At 43.3% G+C, this 25,435-nt stretch overlaps 1 protein-coding gene across 2 annotated transcripts in view; it reads left to right on the top strand.

Moving 5' to 3' along the window:
* Nucleotides 1-25,435, top strand: part of MTHFD1 (methylenetetrahydrofolate dehydrogenase, cyclohydrolase and formyltetrahydrofolate synthetase 1) — a 77,781-nt gene that overhangs the window by 13,202 nt on the left and 39,144 nt on the right. The window contains exons 2-8 of one of the 2 annotated variants that reach the window (XM_023232167.3): nucleotides 5,590-5,674; nucleotides 16,086-16,145; nucleotides 17,498-17,551; nucleotides 20,084-20,220; nucleotides 20,366-20,466; nucleotides 22,614-22,750; nucleotides 24,564-24,675. In XM_023232167.3, the coding sequence (XP_023087935.1) occupies nucleotides 5,590-5,674; nucleotides 16,086-16,145; nucleotides 17,498-17,551; nucleotides 20,084-20,220; nucleotides 20,366-20,466; nucleotides 22,614-22,750; nucleotides 24,564-24,675 (686 nt within the window). Of the gene's footprint in view, nucleotides 1-5,589; nucleotides 5,675-16,085; nucleotides 16,146-17,497; nucleotides 17,552-20,083; nucleotides 20,221-20,365; nucleotides 20,467-22,613; nucleotides 22,751-24,563; nucleotides 24,676-25,435 lie in introns of those variants that run through there. The other variant, XM_023232172.1, reaches the window with a different exon arrangement.

The following is a 25,435-nucleotide window of genomic DNA, read 5'->3' as shown; positions in this document are numbered from 1 at the left end:
AAAAAAAAAAAAAAAAAAAAAAAAATTATAACAATTTTTTGGTAAATATTCAGTGTAATAATAGTACTATTATCAATTGACTGTCTTGTATACTGATATAATACAGCTTTTGCTATATTAGTGATAGGTGAAAATCAGTTTTCTTTCAACGAGAAGGTTAATTTAGTGTTTTAATTTGACTTAAATGACTATGAATTTGAAATACATGTATTTCTTGGAACACTAGGTGGCCTCACAATCACAATTATTTTTACAAGGAACTACATATTAAGTTTTTAAACATTTTTTGAAGGTTTTTTTGTTTTGTTTTGTTTTTTTTCCGAGATGGAGTTTCGCTCTTGTTGTCTAGGCTGGTGGGCAGTGGCGCGATCTTGGCTCACAGCAACTTCTGCCTCCCGGGTTCAAGCGATTCTCCTGCCTCAGCCTCCCGAGTAGCTGGGACTACCGGCCTGCGCCACCATGCCCGGCTAATTTTTTTTTTTTTGTATTTTTAGTAGAGACGGGGTTTCACCGCTCAGGCTGTGTCAAACTCCCGAGCTCAGGTGATCCACCTGCCTCAGCCTCCCAAAGTGCTGGAATTACAGGCCTGAGCCACCGTGCCCGGCCGAAGTATTTCTTAGCAGTATGAAAATTGTTAATGAACAAATGAAATAAATCAACAAATAAACAAAATGGGAATAAAACATATTAAGTAAAACATTTGCGTTCTGCATTTTAAAAATCTTTTAACAGCTGGGTGTCCTGGCTCAGGCCTGTAATCCCAGCACTTTGGGAGGCCGAGGTGGGCGGATCACGAGGTCAGAAGACAGAGACCATCCTGGCTAACACAGTGAAACCCCGTCTCTACTAAAAATACAAAAATTTAGCCGGGCGTGGCTGTGGGCGCCTGTAGTCCCAGCTACTCCGGAGGCTGAGGCAGGAGAACGGCGTGAACCCGGGAGGCGGAGCTTGTGGTGAGCCGAGATCGGGCCACTGCACTCCAGTCTGGACGACAGAGCGAGACTCCATCTAAAAAAAAAAAAAAAATCTTGTAACAGTAATCTATTGGGGCAGGGGGATAAATTGTGCCCTTGTTTAGAAGAAGACCTGTGCCATGCGCGTCCATGTGAAGAGACCACCAAACAGGCTTTGTGTGAGCAACATGGCTATTTATTTCACCTGGGTGCAGGCGGTCTGAGTCCGAAAGGGGAGTCAGCCCAGGGAGATAAGTGTGGGGCCGTTTTATAGGATTTGGGTAGGTAAAGGAAAATTACAGTCAAAGGGGGGATGTTTTCTGGCAGGCAGGAGTAGGGGTCACAAGGTGCTCAGTGGGGGAGCTTTTTGAGCCAGGATGAGCCAGGAAAAGGTATTTCACAAGATAATATCATCACTTAAGGCAAGGACCGGCCATTTTCACTTTCGTGGTGGAATGTCATCGGTTAAGGCCCGGCAGGGCATTTGCACTTCTTTTGTGATTCTTCAGTTACTTCAGGCCATCTGGGCGTATACCATATACGTGCAAGTCACAGGGGTATGATGGCTTGGTTTGGGCTCAGAGTCCTGACAACCTTTTTGGTTTTGTTTTGTTTTTAGAAGAAGCCCTGTTTTTTTGTTGTTGTTGTTGTTTGTTTGTTTGTTTTGAAACGGAGTCTCAGTGGGTCGCCCAGGCTGGAGCGCAGTGGTAGGATCTCTGCTTACTGCAAGCTCCACCTCCCGGGTTCAAGCGATTCTCCTGCCTCAGCCTCCTGAGTAGCCGAGACTGCAGGCGTGCGCCACCACGCCTGGCTAATTTTTTGTATTTTTTAGTAGAGATGGGGTTTCACCATATTGGCCAGGCTGGTCTCAAACTCCTGACCTCGTGATCTGCCCGCCTCGGCCTCCCAAAGTGCTGGGATTATAGGCGTGAGCTAACAAGCCCGGCTCAAAGCCCTGTATTTTGAAGGTGAATGTTTTTGCTTCTTCTCTGATCAGTTACTAAAGTTGTTTTCCCTGTGCCTTTTGAGAATTATTTGAGAACTACTCTAAGCTTGTGGCACATTTCAGCATTTTTGTTGTGTAAAGGCAGCCTTATTTTAATCATGTACATTTCATGCTGCCTCCTTTGCCTACCATATAGCTTCTGTTGAAATGTCCACGTTATATTTTACTTTTATTTACTCATTTTTCTGTATCCATAATAAGAGTTAAAGGTTATATTTTAGCAATGTGTTTTTTTCTCTGTTGTAACATGTTAAAGATTTAAAATTGAGCCATGATGTTAAACAGTGAATTGGAATTTATAATGGATTTCAGCAAGAATGATTATATAAGACTTTGGACCAAAGAGCGCCTGGATGACTGTGTAGGGGTATTGGGCTATGCCCAGCACCACATCTGATTGTCATTCAGGGGAGCAGCTAGGGCTGGAACTGCTGGGGTGTGAACACTGCGGTATTCCCTGTTCTCTTGTCTCAGAGCGAACTGTGGTCTCTATCCAGGTCTAATCCCAGTTAAAAAAAAAAAAAAATCCAATGGTCTATTCTTTTGAGCTACATTATTGTAGAGAATACTGATTTGAAAAAACAAGGTCACTAACTAGAAATAAATTTTGAGCTGGGTGCAGTGGCTCATACCTGTAATCCCAGCATTTTTGGGAGGCCAAGGTGGGAGGATCACTTGAGCTCAGGAGTTCAAGATCAGCCTGGGCAACATGGCAAAACCCCATCTCTACAAAAAATACAAAAATTAGCTGAGTGTGGTGGTGTGCACCTATAGTCCCAGCTACTTGGGAGGCTGAAGTGGGAGGATGGCTTGAGCCCAGAAGGTGGAGGTTGCAGTAAGCTGTGATTGTGCCACTGCACTCCAGCCTGGGTGATAGAGCCAGACCCTATTCCAAAAAATAAAATAAAATAAAATAAATAAATGAAAATAAATAAAAATTGGAAATCTTGGGTATGACTTCTTTCTTGTACCATTCAACATTCTTGATGTTTACTAGGCCAGTGCAAATAATCTATTTCTTGTGTGCCTGTTTATGTCAGTTTTTTGTGACGTGTGAAGAAGTGGAGCTGAGAGTAACCAAATTAGAATGAGGGAAGAGCTGTTTGTGAATGTCCATGTGACAAATGACAAAACTGGTTTTCCAAGAGGGACAGAGCTTGTTCAAGTTGAACGTTGTATCATATATCATAACTGGGCAAGGTTGAGCTATTCAGATATTTATTTATGGATGTAATTTCATTTACTTGACATCCTAGTGTATTGTTGATGTCATGCGCATCCATGTGAAGAGACCACCAAACAGGCTTTGTGTGAGCAATAAAGCTTTTTAATCACCTGGGTGCAGGCGGGCTGAGTCCAAAAAGAGAGTCAGCGAAGGGAGATGAGTGTGGGGCCAGATAAGGGTGGGGCCGTTTTATAGGATTTGGGCAGGTAAAGGAAAATTACAGTCAAAGGGGGGTTGTTCTCTGGCGGGCAGCAGTGGGGGTTACAAGGTGCTCAGTGGGGGAGCTTTTTGAGCCAGGAAGAGCCAGAAAAAGGAATTTCACAAGATAATATCATCGCTTAAGGCAAGGACGGGGCCATTTTCACTTCTTTTGTGGTGGAATGTCATCACTTAAGGCGGGGCAGGGCATTTGCACTTCTTTTTGTGATTTAGTTACTTCAGGCCATCTGGGCATATACGTGCAAGTCACAGGGGATGCGATGGGCTTGGCTTGGGCTCAGAGGCCTGACAGTTGAGAAGCTGTATGTTGGTAAATTGATCGTCTTAGTTTTGCAAGAGGTTATACTTTTTTTCACTCTAATAAGGAGACTGCAGGAGGTTATAATTTTAACCTTGTGTTAAATTCTTTGTAAGGAAAATTCCTTTGTGAATTAGAATATAATTTGTAAGTTTATGCTGAATTTGGAGGGGGATTCATTGATTTATCATTCAACCTTATGTGGATGCCCTGTGGTAATCTTACTAGTGTAGGTTGAGCAAAAGGTGTGTGCTTGAGTTTGTTCCTATAAAATTTTTTCATGACAGCACCTGGAGAGTGGAAATGTGAAAAAAGATGAGGATCAGCACTTTCCAGAAGTGTTGGTCTAAGTTTTCATTTATTTACTATATGATTTTGAATGCCATCAACTAATACATTTTCAATTATCCCTGAATCCTTTGGTCAGTTAGTGTCAGTAGGAGTTAGAAAAGATCCACGTGGCCGGGAACGGTGGCTCACACCTGTAATCCCAGCACTTTGGGAGGCTGAGATGGGTGGATCACGAGGTCAGGAGTTCGAGACCAGCCTGACCAACATGGTGACACCCCATCTCTACTAAAAATACAAAAATTAGCTGGGCATGGTGGCACGCACCTGTAATCTCAGCTACTCCGGAGGCTGAGGCAGCAAAATCGCTTGAACCCAGGAGGCGGAGGTTGCAGTGAGCAGATATGGCACCATTGCACTCCAGCCTGGGCAAGAGCAAGTCCCCGTTTCCAAAAAAAAAAAAAAAAGAAAAGAAACAAACAGATCCACGTCTTCTTGTGGCCTGGAAAATTGATGGGAAGTTCCTGTACATGTTAAACCAGATAATGTCCATTCCCTGGTTTTTTATTTTATTTTATTTTATTTTGGAGACAGTCTTGCTCTATCATCCAGGCTGGAGTGCAATGGCACCATCATAGCTCACTGCAGCCACAACCTCCTGGGTTCCACCCATCCTCCTGCCGCAGCCTCCTGAGTAGCTGGGACTACAGGTGCCTGCCACCACTCCCAGCTAATTTTTTATTTTTTGTAGAGATGGGGTCTCACTATGTTGCCCAGGATAGTCTTAAACTCCTGTTCTAAAGCAATCCTGTTGCCATAGTCTCCCAAAGTACTGAGATTACAGGCATGAACCATTGCCTGCTCCTGGCCATTGTTTTTGATTTAAAAGAGAAATACAAGCCGGGCTCAGTGGCTCATGCCTATAATCCCAGCACTTTGGGAGGCCGAGGTGGGGGGATCACCTGAGGTCGGGAGTTTGAGACCAACCTGACCAACGTAGAGAAACTCTGTGTTTACTAAAAATACAAAATTAGCTGGGCGTGGTGGCTCATGCCTGTAATTCCAGCTACTTGGGAGGCTGAGGCAGGATAATTGCTTCAACCTAGGAGATGGAGGTTGTGGTAAGCCAAGATCGTGCCATTACACTCCAGCCTGGGCAGTGAGAGCGAAACTTCATCTAAAAAAAAGAGAGAGAGAGAGAGAGAGAGAGAGAAATACAGGCCCGGTGCAGTGGCTCACACCTGTAATCCCAGCACTTTGGGAGGCCGAGGTCGTAGATCGCTTGAGCCCAGGAAATCAAGACCAGCTTGGGCAATGGTGAAACCCCATCTCTCCAAAAGTACAAAAATTAGCCAGGTATGGTGGCACACACCTGTAAAGTCCCAGCTACTCAGGAGGCTGGGACGAAAGGATCGCTTGAGCCCAGGAGGTCGAGGCTGCAGTGAGCCTTGATTGTGCTACTGTACTCCCAGCCTGGGTGACAGAGCGAGACCCTGTGTTAATAAACAAACAAATAAAAGAGAAATACATCTAATAATCTCCATCACTTATCTGTGCTTGGAACATTCAATATTAACTCCACCCTTTCCTTTTTCTCTAGGCAAATAAGGGCGAGACTGAAAAATCAAGTCACTCAGTTGAAGGAGGAAGTACCTGGTTTCATACCAGGCCTGGCAATATTACAGGTATTATGATAGTATATTTCCATTAATGTTGTCTTTGCTTGATTTCTCAATATCATTTCACACCTCTCCCTCTACTTTCCTTTCCTTTTTTTTTTTGGCTGTTGTGTAATCTCATGCCTTTTCAGTCTCTCTTGACAGGTTCCCTCTCTTTGGCTCAGTTTCTAAATGTTGGCATATCCCGGCCCTCTGCTCTTCTCTGTGGATACCCTTTCTCTAGGCCAGTGTCTCTTAACTTTTGGTCTTAGTAGGGCCCCTTTACAATCTTTTTTTTTCCTTTAATTTAATGTATTTATTTATTTACTTTTGAGAGAAAAGGTCTTACTCTGTTACCAGGGTGGAATGTAGAAGTGCAATCATAACTCACTGTAGCGTTGAACTCCTGGCTTCAAGCAGTCCTCCTGCCTCTGCCTGCTTTGCATTATAGGCGTGAGCCACTGTACTTGGCCACCTTTACACTCTTAAAGATGTAAGACCTCAAGGAGCTATTGTTTATACAGATTTATCCATTAGTGTTTACTGTATTAGAAATTAGGAAGTTTTGGCCAGGCACGGTGGCTCATGACTGTAATCCAGTACTTTGGGAGGCCAAGGTGGGCAGATCACCTGAGGTCAGGAGTTTGAGACCAGCCTGGCCAACATGGTGAAACCCCATGTTTATTAAAAATACAAAAATTAGCTGGATGTGGTGGTGGGCGCCTGTAATCCCAGCTACTCAGGAGGCTAAGGCAGGAGAATCACTTGAACCCGGGAGGTGGAGGTTGCAGTGAGCCAAGATTGTGCCACTGCACTCCAGTCTAGGTGACAGAGATTCTGTCTCAAAAAAAAAAAAAAAAAAAAAAAAAGAGAGAAATTAGGAAGTTTTAAAAATGTTTATTCATTTAAAAATGCCAATAGTAAGCTCATTTATTATATGTTAACATAAATAACATTTTATGGAGTAATAACTTTTTAAAAACAAAATTTAGTGAAAAGAGGCATTATTTTATATTTGTACACACCTCTTTCCTGTATGACTTAATAGAAGAGAGCTGGAGTCTTATCTGCCTCTGCATTCAGTCTTTTGCTGTGTGCTGGTTTGATTGAAATATATGGAGAAAATTTGGCTTCATACAGATGTGTAGCTGTAAAAGGGAAGAACTTTTTAAATAGTCTTTCCAGGTAATTGTGGGTATTTTTCTTTGATGTTGTACCAGGACTCAGTAAGTAAAGTTTTAAAAGATTAGTTGCAATGTAGAATCTGAAACACCATCAGTGAACTTTGATACTTTGTTACATCTTCTCAGACTTGCATACTTTGTTACATCAAAATGTTACATTTGGAATGAATATTTACCCCATGCATGGTTTTGTAACATCTTTTGTTCCTCATTTGGAAAATAATAGTTCCCTGAATTATGCAGATCTTCCAAATGTTAACATTTCATTATGCAATATGAAAGAATTGGAATCATTAACATCACCAAGCTTATCAGAGAAGTTTTCAAGTATTGAGAAGCTGTCAAGCTCACAGGGGTGGATAAAAAATTTTAACTTTCACCCAAAAACTCACATTTTATCATTGGCAACAAATACAATTAATTGTTTCTCTGGAAATACCAGGCTCACTTTATTCATTTTTGAGAACATATTTGTCAGATACTCAAGCCTGAATAATCATTGCTTGTCAGTTATTTCAAGTAAAGATGGTGTTCCATATAAAAATGCATCTGTTTCAGCTAACAAGGCAAAAACAAGCACAAGTGCAGCCTGGACAACAAAGTGAGACCCCATCTCTACAAAAAAAATTAAAAAATGAGCCAGGAGTGGTAGTACAGACCTGTGGTCCCAGCTACATGAGAGGGAGGCAGGAGGATCACTTGAGCCCAGGAAGTCAAGGCTGCAGGGAGTTGTAATCATGCCACTGTACTCCAGCTTGGGTGACAGAGTGAGACCCTGTCTCAAACAAACAAACAAAAAAGCACAAATACTTTAGTAACAACCACAGCCACTGTACTTCTGTATATAGCAGAAGTGCATTATGAGTGCTTCCCAATTCCTTACATAGACTATTAAAAACACATGCACTCAAGAGTTGAGATATATATATATATTTACTCAATACAGTGGTACAGTGGCACAATCTTGGTTCACTGCAACCTCCATCTCCCAGGCTCAAGTAAGTAAATGATCCTCCTACTCAGTCTCCAGAATAGCTGGGATTACAGGCATACATCACCATGCCTAATTTCTTTTTGAGACTGAGTCTTGTTTTATTGCCTAGGCTGGAGTGCAATGGTGCAATCTTGGCTTACTGTGGTGCAATCTTGGCTTACTGCAGCCTCCACCTCCCAGGTTCATGCAGTTCTATTGCCTTAGCCTCCTGAGTAGCTGGGATTACAGGTGCCTGCCATCACGCCCTGCTAATTTTTTTTTTTTTTTTTTTTTTTGAGACAGAGTCTTGCTCTATCCCCCAGGTTGGAATGTAGTGGCGTGATCTCAGCTCACTGAAACCTTTGCCTCCTGGATTCAAGTGATTCTCATGCCTCAACCTCCCGAGTAGCTGGGATTACAGGTGCCACGCCCAGCTAATTTTTGTAATTTTAGTAGAGATAGGGTTTCACCACATTGGCCAGGCTGGTCTTGAACCCCTGACCTCAGGTGATCCACCCGCCTCAGCCTCCCAAAGTGCTGAGATGACAGGTGTGAGGCCACTGCACCCGGCCTTAATTTTTTGTATTTTTTTTGTAGAGTTTTTTTGCCTTTTTGCCCAAGCTGGTCTTGAACACCGGGACTCAAAGTGATCCTCCTGTCTCAGCTTCCCAAAGTGCTGAGATTACAGGCATGAGCCACTGTGCCCGGCCTTAATTTTTTGTATTTTTTTGTAGAGATGGTTTTTCGCCTTGTTGCTCCAGCTGATCTCGAACTCCTGGGCTCAAAGTGATCTTCCCACCTTGGTCTCCCAAAGTCCTGGGATTACAGCATGAGCCACTGTGCTTGGTCAAGTTAAGAAAATTAATAATGTATGTTTCTTTATCAAGGGCCATCCTAGTGAAACTGGCATCTAGTTTTACTGAGTGTGTGTGGTAGCGAAGGATACCTTGACAACTAGTCCAAAGCCGTTGTCTTGATTTGTGCTGGTTCACTAATAGTCTTACACACCATTGCTTTTGCACCATCAGTACAGATGTTAACACAATTAAAAACGCAAATAGCATTGTAGTGGTATTATAATAAAACTAGCCTGGCCCAAATAAATCTTTCAAAAGGTCTTGGGGTCCCTAAAGAGTGTGTGGGCCACACTTTCAGAACCATTATTTTAGGCAGTTTCATCTATCAGGCCAGTGACTTCTAAATCTAGATCTCTTCTGAGCTCCAGGCTCTTGATCTGGGACACCACTGGTTTCCTTCCCTCCTTGGAGTCTCCTTTGCTTGTTGTTGCTCATCACCCTAATACCTAAACCATTTGAATGCCTTGGGACTCACCCTTGAGGTCTCTTCCCTGTCTTATTCTTTCCCTAAGTGACCTCACCCAGTCCCATAGCTTCATGAGCGAATACTTCCAAATTTAGGTCTCTATCCAGAGTTTCTTCCCTGAGTTCCAGATTCACCCAGTAGGGAGGTATTCAATAAATATTTTTATGGACAAATGTATGAAGGAATGTTTGCAGTCTTGATTTGGATGACAGGAAACTCAAGGCTTTCATTTGAAACTCCCGTCAGAGTTTTACCCAACTTGGACATAATCTCCCTTACAATCTATATGTATGTCTCCAATACATCATTTAATCCCTTGCTAAGTTTCTATCCTTTGTTCATCAAGAATGTCAAAGTAGGCATGGTGCGGTGGCTCACGCCTGTAATCCCGGCACTTTGGGAGGCTAAGGCTGGTGGATCACTTGAGGTCAGGAGTTTCAGACCAGCCTAGCCAACGTGGTGAACCCTCATCTCTACTCAAAATATAAAAATTAGCCAGGTGTAGTGGTGCACTCCTGTGATCACAGCTACTCAGGAGGCTGAGGCAGGAGAATCGCTTGAACCTGGGGGACGGAGGTTGCAGTGAGCCGAGATCGCGCCACTGTACTCCAGCCTAAGACTCTGTCTCAAAAAAAAAAAAAAAGTCAAAGTGAATACTACTTAAATATCCTTCTCTCCTCTGCTGTTTGTCTAAAAGGGCTTAGCTGAGAAGAAAAGCACAGAAGGCCTGTCACTCTCTGCCTGGCATGTTCTCTGCTGTGGATTTTCCCTTTTTTGCAAATTACTAAGAATCAAAAGTATATGTTGTGGGTGTATACTGGTACATTTGGTGACTGGTTATATCTTGGCTTATTTTTGCAAATTGTTGTAGAAGGAGTAAATGTCATAGGCAAGAAGTATACCCTTTTTAAAGAAATATTGGGTTTTTCCCCCCATTTTAAAAATTAACTTCCAACCTTGTTTTTTACATTTATTGATGACAAATGTTTTTATTACATAAACACTGTTCTTCAGCTAGTCTCATGTCCTTGCTGATAAAAAGAAAAGTGGTAGAATCTTTTAATTTTGTACTTTAGCACCAGAGTCAACAGCTTTCTGTGATACAAGATTTATGTAATATGTTGTAATCACATCTCCCTGCCTCAGACCTCTAGTCTTTTTCACTCTGGTGCTGGCACCACCATCTTCCCACATGCTGTGAGCCAGAAGCCTGAGGCCATCTCCTTACTGAGCTCTCTTCCTCACTCCCTGCATCCAGTTAGGGGCTATTGTCCTGTTGATTCTGCCTCTCATCAACTCTTGGAATCTGTTGCTTCCCCTTTGATTCCTACTGCTCCCAACCCTGGGGCCACTATAGTTACCTGCTTAATGATTTGGGGGTTCTATCTAGATACCTCCTGTCTGTCCTCCTGATGGCAATTTCAGCCCTTGTTAAAATGCAAGTCTGATCACAATCTATCCAGCCACACTCACTCACCATCCTTTACCAGAATGATAGTACAAGTTGAGTATCCCTTATCTGAAATACTTGGGACGAGAGTGTTTTAGATTTTGGAATCTGTATATACATAGGGATGAGATCCAATTCTAAAGCAAAATTTATTTATGTTTCGTTATATACCTTATACTTGTAGACTGAAGGTAATTTTATATAAGTGTGTGTGTATATATACACATATATATGTACATATGTATACACACATATATGTACACACATATATTTATTTATATATACATTATATATTATATATTATATTTATAAATATATATACTATATATTTATATATGTATATATATTTTGAGATGGAGTTTTGCTCTTGTCGCCCAGGCTGGAGTGCAATGGCACGATCTTGGCGCACCACAACCTCCGCCTCCCGGGTTCAAGGGATTCTCCTGCCTCAGCCTCCCGAGTAGCTGGGATTACAGGTGTGTGCCACCACGCCTGGCTAATTTTTGTATTTTTAGTTGAGATGGAGTTTCACCATGTTGGCCAGGCTGGTCTCAAACTCCTGACCTCAAGTGATCCGCCTGCCCCGGCCTCCCAAAGTGCTGGAATTACAGGCATGAGCCTCCGCACCCGGCCTAGAATTTAAATTACTCTGGGAAAGCACATAGCACTGAGCCTGGCACAGTGTGCCCTCCACAACATGGCTTTCTCTTTCTGCCCTGACCTCTCAAAGTGCTGGGATTACAGACATGAGCCACTGTGCCCGGCCAATTTTATATATTTTTAATAATATTGTGCATGAAATGTACTTTTAACTGTGTTTTGACTGTAAGCCATCACATGAGGCCAGGTGTGGAATTTTCTACTTTCGGCATTGTCAGTGCTCAAAGTTTCTGATTTTGGAGCATTTTGGATTTGTGTTTTTGTTTTTGTTTTTGAGACAGGGTCTCACTCTGTTGTCCAGGCTGGAGTGCAGGGGTGTGATCACAGTTCATTGCAGCCTGGATCTCCCAGGCTCAAGCTATCCTCCCGTCTCAGCCTCCCGTGTAGCTAGGACTACAGGTATCCAGTTAATTTTAGTATTTGCAACAGAGTTTCTCCATATTGCCCAGGCTAGTCTCAAACTGAGCTCACGTGATCTGCCTGCCTCGGCCTCCCAAAGTGCCGAGCCACTGCACCTGACTGATTTTGGATTTTTGAGTTAGGGATCTTAAACCTGTACTACTTATATAGAGTGTTTACAATAGTTCAAATTATTTGTTTATATTTCTAATTTTTCTATGTTTTTTACTACCCTACAAAGTAGGAGATGGCCCCTTATACCCATGGTGACTCATGCTCAAAGATCTTGGGTAGCTTGCCCAAAGCCAGTCAGGAAGGGACTGAGTCTGGGAAATGAACCTAGGTCTGTCTCCGAAACCCATTTGTTCTTCCCCTTTGTTTTTCTAATTCCTTAGCAATGCATTCAAGAACATTCATGATCTGGCCCAAGTATATATTTAAAAGTTGAGTTTTCATTTTTTTAAAATAAAATGGATGAGTAACTTCCTAAATAACTGAATATTTATAGGAAATTAAGACTTGACTTTTCATTTTCATAGTATCCAGAGATACTAATGGACTAAGCATGGTGGCTCACGCCTGTAATCCCAGCACTTTAGGAGGCCAAGGTGAGCGGCTTGCTTGAGCCCAGGAGTTTGAGACCAGCCTGGGCAACCTAGAGAGACTTTGTCTCCAAAAAAATAAAAAAATTAGCTGGTTGTGGTAGTGCTTGCCTGTAGTCCCCACTCCTGGGGAGGCTGGGGTGGGAGGATTGCTCAAGCCCTGGAGGTTGAGGCTGCAATGAGCTGTAATCGTGTCACTGCATTCCAGCCTGGATGACAGAGCAAGACTTTTTCCCATTAAAAAAAAAAAAAAAATTATGCTAAGGTGGTAGAAATACAGCCTTAGCCCCATATAGCCTCATTAGTATTTCTCTCTCTCTCTCTTTTTTTGAGTTAGAATCTTGTTCTGTCATGCAGGCTGGAGTGTAGTGTTGTGATCTCTGCTCACTGCAACCTCTGCCCTCCCCTGTCCTCCAGGGGATCCTCCCACCTTAGCCTCCCAAGTTAGCTGGAACTACAGGCACACCACCATGCCCAGCTAATTTCTGTATTTTTTGTAGAGATGGAGTTTCGATATGTTGCCCAGGCTGGTCTCTAACTCCTGGGCTCAAGCAATCCACTCACCCTGGCCTTCCAAAGTGCTGGGAGTATAGGCATGAGCCACTGCACCTGGCCAAAAAACTGATTTTTAACAGTATTTGGGAACTATTCAGAGTGCTTTATGTATAGTAACTCATTCAGTCTTCACAAAATACATGGGCAGAAACAATACAGTTAATAAACTCAACTAGACTGTATCTTCATAAGGTTTCTGAAACAGAAAGAAAAATGAACCAGTAGACCAATACCCAAGATATCTTATGGTGTAGAACATGGATTAGTAAACTGTGGCCCATATCCAAATGCTGCCCAGTTTATAAAGAGTTAAAAAAGCAATAGCAGCAGCTGCTGTGACAGGGTATGTGTCCCATAAAGCCTAAAACATATACCGCCTGCCCCTCTACAGAAACAGTTTGCAGACTCCTGGTATAAAAAAAGTGTCCCTAACCTGTTCTAGAATAGGATCTTTTGGATGATGTAATAATATTCAGCCACCTTCAAGGAAGAAATCAGCGTTTTTTTTTTTTTTGAGATAGAGTTTTACTCTTGTCGCCCAGACTGGAGTGCAATGGCATGATCTTGGCTCACTGCAACCTCTCCCTCCTGGGTTCAACGGATTCTCCTGCCTCAGCTTCCCAAGTTGCTGGGATTACAGGTGCACGCCATCACACCTGGCTAATATTTGTATTTTTAACAGAGATGGGGTTTCACCATCTTAACCAGGCTAGTCTCGAACTCCTGACCTCAGGTGATCTACTGGCCTTGGCCTCCCAAAGTGCTGGGATTACAGGCGTAAGCCACCGCACCCGGACAGAATATATGTTCTTTAAACATTCGTTTTGCTTCTAGTCTATCAATGGTTCTATAGCCACTCTTCCCTATAAAATGCCTATACTGGCCAAGTGGGGTGGCTCATGCCTACCTAGCACTTTGGCAGGCTGAGGCAGGAAGATTTCTTAAGCCCAGGTGTTTGAGAACATCCTGGGCAATAGTGAAACCCCATTTCTACAAAAAATACAAAAATTGGCTAGGTGTGGTGGCGTGTGCCTGTAGTACCAGCTACTTGGGAAGCTGAGGTGGAAGGATTGCTTGAGCCTAGGAGTTGCAGGCTGCAATGAACCATGATCATGCTACTGTACTCTAGGATGGGTGGCAGAGTGAGACCATGTCTCAAAAATATAAATAAATAAATAAATAAATAAATAAAACCTATACTAAAAGTGACTCTGAATTGGCTTTTTAGATGTCTTTTCCAATAAAACTTTGACATATGCTCATAACTGTAACTATTAAGTTTTCTTTCTGGAACTGGTTGTAGTTTTAGTGTTTTAGACAAACTCCTTCAGAAATATTCAGGCAGAAAAACAGTTACATATAAAGGAACAACAACAGCGAGAGACTTCAGACTTCTCCTGTGTGACATTAGATGCCAAAGACAACATCTCTGAAGGAAAATACTGTCACTCCAAATCCACCAAGGCCAGTCAAGTGCAAGGGACAGCAGAAAAATATTTTCAGTTATGCGGACTTAGAAAAATTTCCACCTACCTTTCCTGGAAAAGTGACTTATAGTTACATTTCACTTACCTGAAACATGAATGAAGATAAACTCTAGAACAGAGAAGCTGTGGCTTAAAAAGGACTGGCAGCAAGTGATAAAACAATTTAATCTCAGAGTTAAGACTAAATAACTAGTTGTAGGTATAAATATGAATGAAATTGTAAAAAAAAAATATACTTTTTTTTATTTAGAACCACCTCCTTTCCTACTTTGATCTAAAAATTCCAGAATGTATCAAATCTGGTAACTGCACCAGTAAGGGTTGGGTGGTGGGGCAAAGAACATACATAGAAAGTGACCAAAGAGGAAACATGAGAGGCACTAAAAGTCTAGGGAAGTCCCTACGGGAAGCATCTAATGTACTTAGATACAAATAACCCATTAAAAAGTAGAATTCCCCTCAAAGGACTCTTCTGGCTCTTGCAATTCAAATTAGCACAACAAAACTGAGAACTGTCTGTATAAGGGACAACTGAAGCTAAGATTCCGGCCATGTCCTGAGATCTGAGGGGAGCGTCCAGTAATAGCATCAATATGACAAGGTCAGAAAATCCTCTGTTACAAAAGCTGTCTTCTTTCTTTGCCATGGTCCTGTTAACAGGAGCTATGCTTCAGTTATCTTTGATATGAAGGGACCTACCACCTTTCCTTCTGTGATACCCTCTGTAATTTTGGGAGAAACACAACTTATGGTAGCATATATCAACCTTAAAGGAGAAATACCAACCACTGGAGCATGAAAAAATATTAGTAAAATAAAATTTTACAAATAAATGGTTATAATGATAAACTATAAATATGTTCATGGTTAAAGAAACAAAGGGAACATAGTGAGACACAGCATGGTTGTTCAAAGGATTTGGCCTCTGCACTACAAGTTTCTCCCTCTTTTTTTTTTTTTAAGAGACAAGGTCTGTATTGCTCAGGCTGCCCAGGCACAATATCATGACTCACTGTGCACTGGTGCAATCATGGCAAAACTCCTAAGCTCAAGTAATCCTCCCACCTTGGCCTCCCGAGTGCTGGGACTACAGGCATGCACCACCACGCCTGGCTAATTTTTTGTAAAGATGGGGGTCTCGCTCTGTTGCCCAGGCTGGTCTCAAACTCCTGGACTGAAATGATCCTCCTCCCTTGGCCTCCCAAAGTGCAGGGATTACAGACCTGAGTCTTACAGCACCTGGCCTTCTCTCTGTGTTGGGGCCAGCAGATTGCCCTTTGTCTTGCCTGGCTGTTTATTCAGTGTAAACTAGAGTGAGGTCCTTCCACCCTCCTTTCTATTCTCTGTGTGGAGGGGCCAGGGAGCTTTCCATTGCCCCTGGGGGTGGGGGAGAGGGTGTGGAATGTGCCCTCTGGGTGCTCCTGCCTCTCAGGCATTTTTCTTGCCTGATGACAGTTTCTCAGCCCTCCATACTCTGTTTTTTTGGTATGGCAGCAGAAATCCCACGTTTCTGGTAGGCCTGCAGCATCCTTGCTTAGTTTACCGTGTAGATGCAGATATCCTCTACTTTCTGTTTGGGGTTTTGCAGTGGGAACCACGTGGGCCTTGTTTAGGGGAGGGGCTGTAATACCATCTGTGTTCACATAATCCCTCCTGCCCCCACAGCCTCCCTATACTCCTGTAAGTTCTCTGCAACAAGAGTTGCATGATTAAACATTTCTTTTATTAAAACTAAAATTGTAGAAGCTTTTCTGTGCACTTTGCCTTTCCCTAATCATCTGATTTGCATGCATTTATTATTCTAGATTGGCAACAGAGATGATTCCAATCTTTATATAAAAGTGAAGCTGAAGGCTGCTGAAGAGGTAAGCCAGAACAGCCGTGCCATCACCCTCCCCCACCTCCACCTGGGTCCTATCAATTACCCCTTGCCCTTTTTGTTCTTCCCTGTGTAAACATTTATCACCCACAGGAGACATTAGTTTATTTATTTTGCAAGTCAGAAATGGGTGAGTTAGACCTGTGACCTCTGGTTTGCCCTTGAATTTTTGTTTTCTCTTTAATGATTTTCTTTCCAAAGAGCAGGATGTCAATTGAGAAAAGTGACGAGACAAGTCTCAATCATTTTAGGAGATTTATTTGCCAAAATTAAAGACACACCTGGGAGACAGGTCTATACCTTTCTCTGAAGATGATTTCGAGTTCTCCAAATTTAAAGAGGAAAAGACAGGTTATTGAGAAGTACACAATTTTCATGTAAGAGGTGGGTAGGGAAAAATAGTCATTCATGACTTTGGCTCAGTGAATCTGCATTTTTTACATAAGATGACATAGACAGTCGGACACTGTGGCTCATGCCTGTAATCCCAATACTTTGAGAGGCTGAGGCAGGTGGATCACCTGAGCTTAGGAGTTCGATACCAGCCTGAGAAACATGGAGAAACCCCATCTATACTAAAAATACAAAAAATTAGCCAGGTGTGGTAGTGCATGCCTGTAATCCCAGCTACTTGGGAGACTGAGGCAGGAGAATCGCTTGAACCTGGGAGGTGGAGGTTGTGGTGAGCTGAGATCATGCCATTGCACTCCAGCTTAGGCAATGAGAGTGAAACTCCATCCCTCCCAAAAAAAGATGATACAGACAAATGGGGCTGAGGAAAAATGCAGGCGATCTGCATTTTACGTAAGATAACATAGACAAAATGGGGCAGGGGAACAATCAGATATACATTTGTGTCTGGTGGGCTGGGGGTGGCTGCACCTGTAAAGACAAGCTATCGATTTACATTGCCATGGTGAAATTTTGACAGAAACATCATAAAGATCTTGCAGCTCACTAGGAATTTCCTTGTGGGCAAAATATGGGGGAGGCATGTAGCTTTTCATCTCCTAACATCTTATTTAGGAACCAAAAAGGGGGAGGCAGATTTGCATGACCCAGTTCCCAGCTTGGCTTTTCCCTTTGACTTAATGAATTTGGGGTCCCAAGATTTAATTTCCTTTCTCAAGGAATAGCAAGCGTGACATTGCTGAAGTGCCGTGGTGGCAATTAACCAGTGAATGATGAATGGGTTGAAGTGAGGGACTCGTTCTTCAGAACATGTAAGGGTGAAATGATGACCAACACCTCCTTGTTTGTTAGTCATGTCTGTAAAAGAAATGATTCAATATCTCAAGTTGTCTTGCCATTTACCTGCTTTTAATGTCCGTTTTGCAGATTGGGATCAAAGCCACTCACATTAAGTTACCAAGAACAACCACAGAATCTGAGGTGAGTTTTTATGAGTTGATTGTGAAGAGGGAAGCTGAAGTGGTTTCCTCTCTGGTTTTGGTTTAGGGGGACTTTGGGAATGACACATTTACCCAAGACCTCCAGGTACCTTTTTTTTTTTTTTTTGAGATAGTTTCCCTCTTGTCGCCCAGGCTGGAGAGCAATGGCATGATCTCGACTCCCTGCAACCTCTGCCTCCCCGGTTCAAGCGATTCTCCTGCCTCAGCCTCCCAAGTAGCTGGGATTACAGGCGTGTACCACATTGCCTGGCTAATTTTTATATTTTTAATAGAGACGGGGTTTCACCTCGTTGGCCAGACTGGTCTCGAACTCCTGACCTTAGGTGATTCAACCGCCCCGGCCTCCCAAAGTGCTGGGATTACAGGCGTGAACCACCGCCATGCCCAGCACCTCCAGGTATTCTTTCTTCACAGACTCCCATAAAGGAGATGGTGCAGTCCTAGGGGAGGAATATTTGGTTCTCAAAGTGTGACTGCAGTACTGTTTGCTTCCAAATCATCTGTTGTGTTTATTAAAACTGATCCTTGGCCTGTAATTATCTGCATTCTAAAAAACCAAATATGTATTCCTTTTATATGTGGTTTAGGAATAGGCAGAACAAATTAGTGGTGATTAAAGTCAGAACTGTGGTTGCCTGTAGCTGGGAGATTAACGCTAAAGGAGTAGGAGGGTAAAGCTACTTCTTAAGGTTATAGCAATGTTCCATATATGTGCTGTCCAGTATGGGAGCCACTAGCCCCATGAGGCTATTTGAATTTAATTAAAATGACATAAAATTAAAAATTCACTTCCTTGGTTGTACTAGCCACTTTGCAAGGATTCAGTAGCTGCTATTGTATTGTAAGGTGCAAATTACAGAAAATTTCTGCCATCACAAAAAAGATGATTGGACATTGCTGCTCTACATCTTGATTTGGATGATTGTAACGTGGATATTATTGCTGTAATAAGTTATTAGAGTTCTTAGCTCTTTTTATTTTATTGTATTGTATTTATAGAGACAGGGTCGCACTCTGTTGCCCCAGCTGGAGCACAGTGGTGTGGTCATAGCTCATTGTAGCCTCAACCTCCTAAGCTCAAGTGATCCTCCCACCTCAGCCTCTTGAGCAGCTGGGACTATAGGCATGAGACCCCATGCCCAACTAATTTTTTTTTTTTTTTAAGACAGGGTTTTACTCTTGTCACCCAGGCTAGAGTGCAATGCTGCGATCTTGGCTCACTGCAACCTCCACCTGCTGGGTTCAAGCGATTCTTGTGCCTCAGCCTCCTGAGTAGCTGTGACTACAGGCATGTGCCACCACACCCACCTAATTTTTGTATTTTTAGTTGCTCATATTGCCCAGGCTGGTCTCAAACTTCTGATTTCAAGTGATCTGCCTACCCAAGCCTCCCAAAGTTCTGGGATTATAGGTGTGAGCTACCACACCTGGCCCTTTTTTTTTTTTTTTTTTTTTGAGACACAGTCTTGCTCTGTTGCCCAGGCTGGAGAGCAGTGGCACGATCTCAGCTCACTGCAACCTCCGCTTCCTGGGTTCAAGCGATTCTCATGCCTCAGTCTCCTGAGAGGCTGGGACTACAGGCACATGCCACCATGCCTGGCTTATTTTTTGTATTTTTGTAGAGACAGGGTTTCACCATGTTGGCCAGGCTGGTTTCAAACTCCTGGCTTCAGGTGATCTAGTAACTGCTATTGTATTGTACGGTGCAAATTATAGAAAATAATTTTCTATATTTTGGGAGGCCCACCTCGGCCTCCCAAAGTGCTGGGATGACAGGTGTGAGCCACTGCACCAGGCCCTAATTTTTTTTTTTTTTTTTTTTTTTTTTGAGATGGAGTTTCACTATTGTTGCCCCAGCTGGAGTACAATGGCACAATCTCAGCTCACCACTGGAGTGCAGTGGCACGATCTCAGTTCATTGCAACCTCTGCCTCCCGGGTTCGAGCAATTCTCCTGCCTCAGCCTCCCGAGTAGCTGGGATTACAGGCATGTGCCACCACACCTGGCTAATTTTGTATTTTTAGTAGAGACAGGATTTCACTATGTTGGCTAAGCTAGTCTTGAACTCCCGAACTCAGGTGATCCATCCACCTCAGCCTCCCAAAGTGCTGGGATTACAGGCGTGAGCCACTGCACCCAGCCCCTGGCCCTAATTTTTAAAAATTTTTGCAGAGATCACATTTCACTGTGTTGCCCAGGCTGGTCTTGAACACCTGGGTTCAAGTAATCCTCCTGACTTGGCCTCCCAAAGTGCTGGGATTACAGGCATGAGCCACCTCACCCAGCCATTTAGCTCTTTTATTTGATGGACTTCTTACCAGACACCTAGGGGATGCATTCTATGTTAAGTACAGATGTTCTGCTCAGGAGTAAAGGGGAAGGTACATTCTGAAAGAACTATAATTAAACTGTTGGGGGGAAATAGGGCAACCTAATTTTTGCCTTGAAAAGTGTTTCTTCCTACCTTTTGATTTCTATGTGATATACAAATTATATGTGGTATTACTTTTAGGTGATCAAGTACATTACATCTTTGAATGAAGACTCTACTATACACGGGTTCTTAGTGCAGCTACCTTTTGATTCAGAGAATTCCATTAACACTGAAGAAGTGATCAATGCTATTGCACCCGAGAAGGATGTGGATGGGTAAGTGTGGCTTGGCTTCCTATGTCTCATTGCATGCTTTCATTTATAATATGTTTCTATATGGGGAATACAGCATAAATGTTTCTAAAGAGTAAAGACACCTAATTGCCTTTATTTCCTTCTAATTTCCATCACTTTTTTTTAGATTGACCAGCATCAATGCTGGGAAACTTGCTAGAGGTGACCTCAATGACTGTTTCATTCCTTGTACGCCTAAGGGATGCTTGGAACTCATCAAAGAGACAGGTAAAAGCAACAAACCAAACAACAAGAAAGCATCATTTCCTGAAGCCTGGTCTTGACACGTGGTGGCATAGAGGAGGTACATAGTGGGCCATAAATAAATGGACTTGATTGGCAGAAGGGCCTGTCTAGTAAGGATGTTACCTAAATTTTCTCTCAATTTTCTCAGAAACTCTATGAAGTAGGTACTGTTACTGTTCAACTGCTAAGAGAATAGGCTCAGGCCAGGCACGGTGGCTCACGCCTGTAATCCCAGCACTTTGGGAGGCCGAAGCGGGCAGATCACCTGAGGTCAGGAGTTCGAGACCAGCCTGGTCAACATGGTGAAACCCTGTCTCTACTAAAAATACAAAAAAATTATCCAGGCAGGGTGGCGTGCACCTGTACTCCCAGCTATTTGGGAGGCAGAGGTGGGAGGATTGCTTGAACCCGGGAGGAGGAGGTTGCAGTGAGCTGAGATCACCCCACTGCACTCCAGCCTGGGCAACAGAGTGAGACTCTGTCTCTAAAACAAACAAACAAAAACCAGCTCAGAGAGAGCAAGTAACTTGTCTGGGAGACAATGGAACCAAGATTTGAATTCAGAGTTATCTGAGTCGAAAGCAATTTATTTTTTGCGAAAAATAACCTATACAGTAATAAAAATTTGGATAGTTTAAAAGGATACGAAGTGAAAAGTCCCACCTCCCCCCACCCCCAAAATGGGCACTGAATCTCCACAGTAGTTCCAGGACTCGACAGATGGCTGGAAATGGGTCTCCTGTATGGTTGGCCATATTGTCCTGTTACTAGTTAGCACCTTGCTATTTTAATTTCATTATGAGTACTTTTAGCAGAGGTTATTTTTTTTACAAGGAAATGGGTCCTGGTAAAAAGAAGTAGGTCAGAAGTTTCAAGTGGAAAGTTTTGACCAGCATAAATGAAAATTTTCTGTGGTTAGCAAGAAAAGGTCAAGCCATAAGCTTTGACAGTTCATTTCTACAGTTAAATGTATATTCTTCAGCATATTTAGCAAACATTGTAGTGCCTTGCTTAAAAAAAAAAAAAAATCCCACGAGGACAGCACCTGAAGGCCTCACACTGCCTCTTATTGACAGTGATGCTACCATTTGCCCTGATGCAGCTTTAACTCTTCTGCTGAATCCTTAAAAAGTATAGAAAGTTACCTTTTAAAACTTTGTGGTCCTTACTTCTAGATGTTCATGATGTTAACATTATTATAAGAGTTTATCTTTTCCTGAAAAAAATGATTTTATACAAGTAGCACAATTTAAACCCTACCTGCCTTGACCAAGGGTCCACTGCCCTCAGCCTTGACTGCCCTGAGGACTCTGATGAAATTGTCAACTTCTCTCTGCTTTCTTCTTTGTGGACAGCTCATTCTCGGGCTCCACTTTGTGGCCATAAACACCTACAGCCTGGTTCCATCCTCAAGCCTAACAGTCATGGGATTGGATCTTATCAGCTGAGGGAAGAAATATGGTCACCTGTCTACTACTGGGTACTCACTCAGGCCGTCTTTAGTAGAGTATGAGTCAGCCCTAAAAAGGACATTGGTATATTGCCAGAAAAATGGATGCTGTGATAGCAAAAAGAAAGCTTGCTGCCACAGTTAAATTTCCCCTTTATCACTTCCCTGCAAGTAACCCTATGGCTCAGGCCCTAAGCCAAAAGAGAAATTTGGGTGAGGAACTGTATAAACAAACTTACCAAATTTGGAAAGAATTACTGATACTAATCTAATTTCCTACACATCTCTCCAACCTGTTACATACACCCTATTTGTTTTAACTGTTTTTCCCATGTAATTTAATCTGATATCTTCTTCCGTATGGCTGATTAGCTGTATGTCAGGGTTTCTTTTTTCTTTGAGTGTAGGTTTTCTTCCCACTCCTCTATGACTCAATGAATGATCTTGGCTTAAGCTGCTCCCAAAAACCCACGGCAAGAAGGACACATGTACAAGTCCCAATTTATAGCTGAAACCCTAGAGTTGAGAATGTTATTGCCAAAGAAGGAATGTTTTTGGGAAGGTTTCTGTTTGATGTTAAGAACCTGTTTTTGTGCACTTATTCTAAATTCTCCACGTGGCATGTGAATGAGGGCAGCTCCTATCCTCCATCTCTGATGCAGGCTGGCTTTTCTTTCAGGGGTGCCGATTGCTGGAAGGCATGCTGTGGTGGTCGGGCGCAGTAAAATTGTTGGGGCCCCAATGCATGACTTGCTTCTGTGGAACAATGCCACAGTGACCACCTGCCACTCCAAGACTGCCAATCTGGATGAGGAGGTAGGGAGTCCAGGGGAGACGTGAAGGTGTTACGGTGGGGAGGGTGGGTGTTCTCTTCACACACTAAGTGCCAGATGCTGCCATGTCCTTTATACTCATGACTTCATTTAACCCCATCATCTCATTTTTGCAAGATGAAAAAGCAAATTCAAATTAAAGGCTGAGTGGTGTGGCTCACACCTGTAGTCCCAACACTTTGGGAGGCTGAGGCAGGAGGATTGTTTGAGCTCAAGAGTTTTTGAGACCAGCCTGGGCAACATAGTGAGACACTTTCTCTGCAAAAAAATTAAAAATTAGCCAGATGTGGTGGGCACATGCCTGTAGTCCCAGCTACTCGGGAGTTTGAGGCAAGAGGATTGCTTGAGCCCAGGAGGTCGAGGCTGCAGAAGCCTTGATCACACCACTGCACTCCAGCCTGGGCTACAGAGCAAGACCCTGTCTCAAAAAAAAAAATTAATTAATTATTTTTAAAAAACCATAAAATTAAAAGCGTTCCCAAGTTTATACAGAGTTTGTTCTGCATAATTTCTCTTTTCTTTTTTCTTTCTTTCTTTTTTTTTTTTTTGAGATGGAGTTTCACTCCTGTTGCCCAGGCTGGAGTGCAATGGTGCGATCTCAGCTCACTGCAACCTCTGCCTCCCGGGTTCAAGCGATTCTCCTGCCTCAGCCTCCTGAGTAGCTGGGATTACAGGCATGTGCCACCACACCTGGCTAATTTTGTATTTTTAGTAGAGACAGGGTTTCTCCATGTTGGTCAGGCTGGTCTTGAACTCCTGACCTCAGGTGATCCGTCTGCCTCCGCCTCCCAAAGTACTGGGATTACAGGTATGAGCCACCACGCCCAGCCTTTGTCCTTTTTCTTTAGAGACAGAGTCTTTTGCTCTGTTGCCTAGGTTAGAGTGCAGTGGCAGTCCATCAGAGCCCACTGCAGCTTTGAACTCCTGGGCTCGAGTGATCCTCCTGCATCAACCTTCTGAGTATCTGGGACTACAGGCATGTACCACCATGCCTGGCTAATTTTTAAGCTTTTTGTAGCCACAAGGGTCTCACTGCGTTGCCCAGGCTGGACTCAAATTCCTGGGCTCAAGCGATCCTCCTGGTTCACCTTCCTAAAGTGCTGGGATTACAGGCGTGACCCAACATGCCTGGCCTCTCACCAAGTACTTTCCACCTTAGTCTGCCTCGTGGTGGACAGGGATTAGCAGTACAGGCACTCAGACTGACCTCTGGCAGCCAGATCCCATGTGTGTAAAAGTGGTGGCCTCAGAGTGGAGGTGCTCCAGAGGCAGTTGTGAGCAGTAGTCTGCTAATATCTACGGCAGCTTGTTCTAGATCCCTGCATCAGATTCCTGAGCCCAAGAATGCACACATGCACACGTGCCTGTTGACAGTGCAGTCTCTTAAATGCGGGGAGAGAGCAGGAGAGAGGTCTAGTACCTTCTCTTTTAATCCTCCCAAAGTAGTGCTTTGTGGACGGTGGTAGCCCCATATTCTGTACGAGAAGAAGCAGTGTCTGGACATTATAACATGCAGGGCCCCAAGCCTGTTTGCCCCTCGGCCTTGCAGGTTCACACTGATTTCCCTATTGGGTAAAACGGCTGGTGAAAGGGAGCTCTTTGGCATGTGTAGAAATGAGCATGGCATGTGAAGGGCTGTCAGAAACAGTGTGTGGCTTACATTTGAGGCCTTAACTCAGTATCTTATGACAGTTAAGAATTTAATACAAAGCTCAGGGATGTCCTTTTCATTTCTGGGTTTTTTTGGTGTGTATTTCATTATTTCATTTGTGATGTCCAAATCCCCTACCCCCTAGGTAAATAAAGGTGACATCCTGGTGGTTGCAGCTGGTCGGCCTGAAATGGTTAAAGGGGAGTGGATCAAACCTGGGGCAATAGTCATCGACTGTGGAATCAATTACGTCCCAGGTGAGTGTTGCTGGAGGAGGAAGGTGGCTTCTGGTGTTGAGGATGGTGTCTAGGTCATCAAATGAAGCCTGAGAGAGAAGCTTGTCTCTAATTTTATGCTTGTAGTACTAAGGTTTAGGGAGACTGACTAGCCCAAGGTGCACAGTGAGTAGATAGAAGAGGTGCCACTTGCAGGCAGGTCTGCCTGGTGCCAGAGCCTGTGATTTTAATCATGTGCTGTACAGCTTCCAAGATGACTTTGTCCAGGGAGAAAGTGAGAGGGAGGGCAGGAGGAATATATCACTTTATCTTCATGTAGAGATCACCCTTTATTTTAGCAAAGTTGTTGGATGGATTTAAAATACAGTATAATCATTGCAAAGTGCTATGAGAGTCCAGAAGAGGGACTCATTCTGCCCAGAGGAAGGCTTTACAAGAAGATATTTGACCTGGGTTTTTTTCTAGGCTGAGAGGATAAATCTAGCCTTTTAATCATGTCCATAACTATACTTGGCATCCTCATCCCCCAGTTACCCCTTACTCCCGTCTTTTGGTTAGTATCACCATTCTCCCTTCCCACAGGTCTGAAGCCTTTTAGTTTCCCTCCCAAGCATTCCCTATATTGGATCAGTCTCTAAATATTAGGAATTGTTTTCTGTCTCCTCTGTTCTCAGTGTCACCACTGAGTGTTACCTTCTCAGCTGACAGGCTGTGATAACTTCCTTGCAGGTGTCCCTCCCTCCTGCTGCTTCCCACTCAGATCTATCCCCATGCTCTCGCC

The sequence above is a fragment of the Piliocolobus tephrosceles genome, chromosome 6 (assembly GCF_002776525.5).
Source record: "Piliocolobus tephrosceles isolate RC106 chromosome 6, ASM277652v3, whole genome shotgun sequence".
In the NCBI taxonomy this organism is placed as follows: Eukaryota; Metazoa; Chordata; class Mammalia; order Primates; family Cercopithecidae; genus Piliocolobus; species Piliocolobus tephrosceles.
Note: the sequence above shows the minus strand (reverse complement) of the source record. Positions and strands in the feature narration are given on the sequence as shown.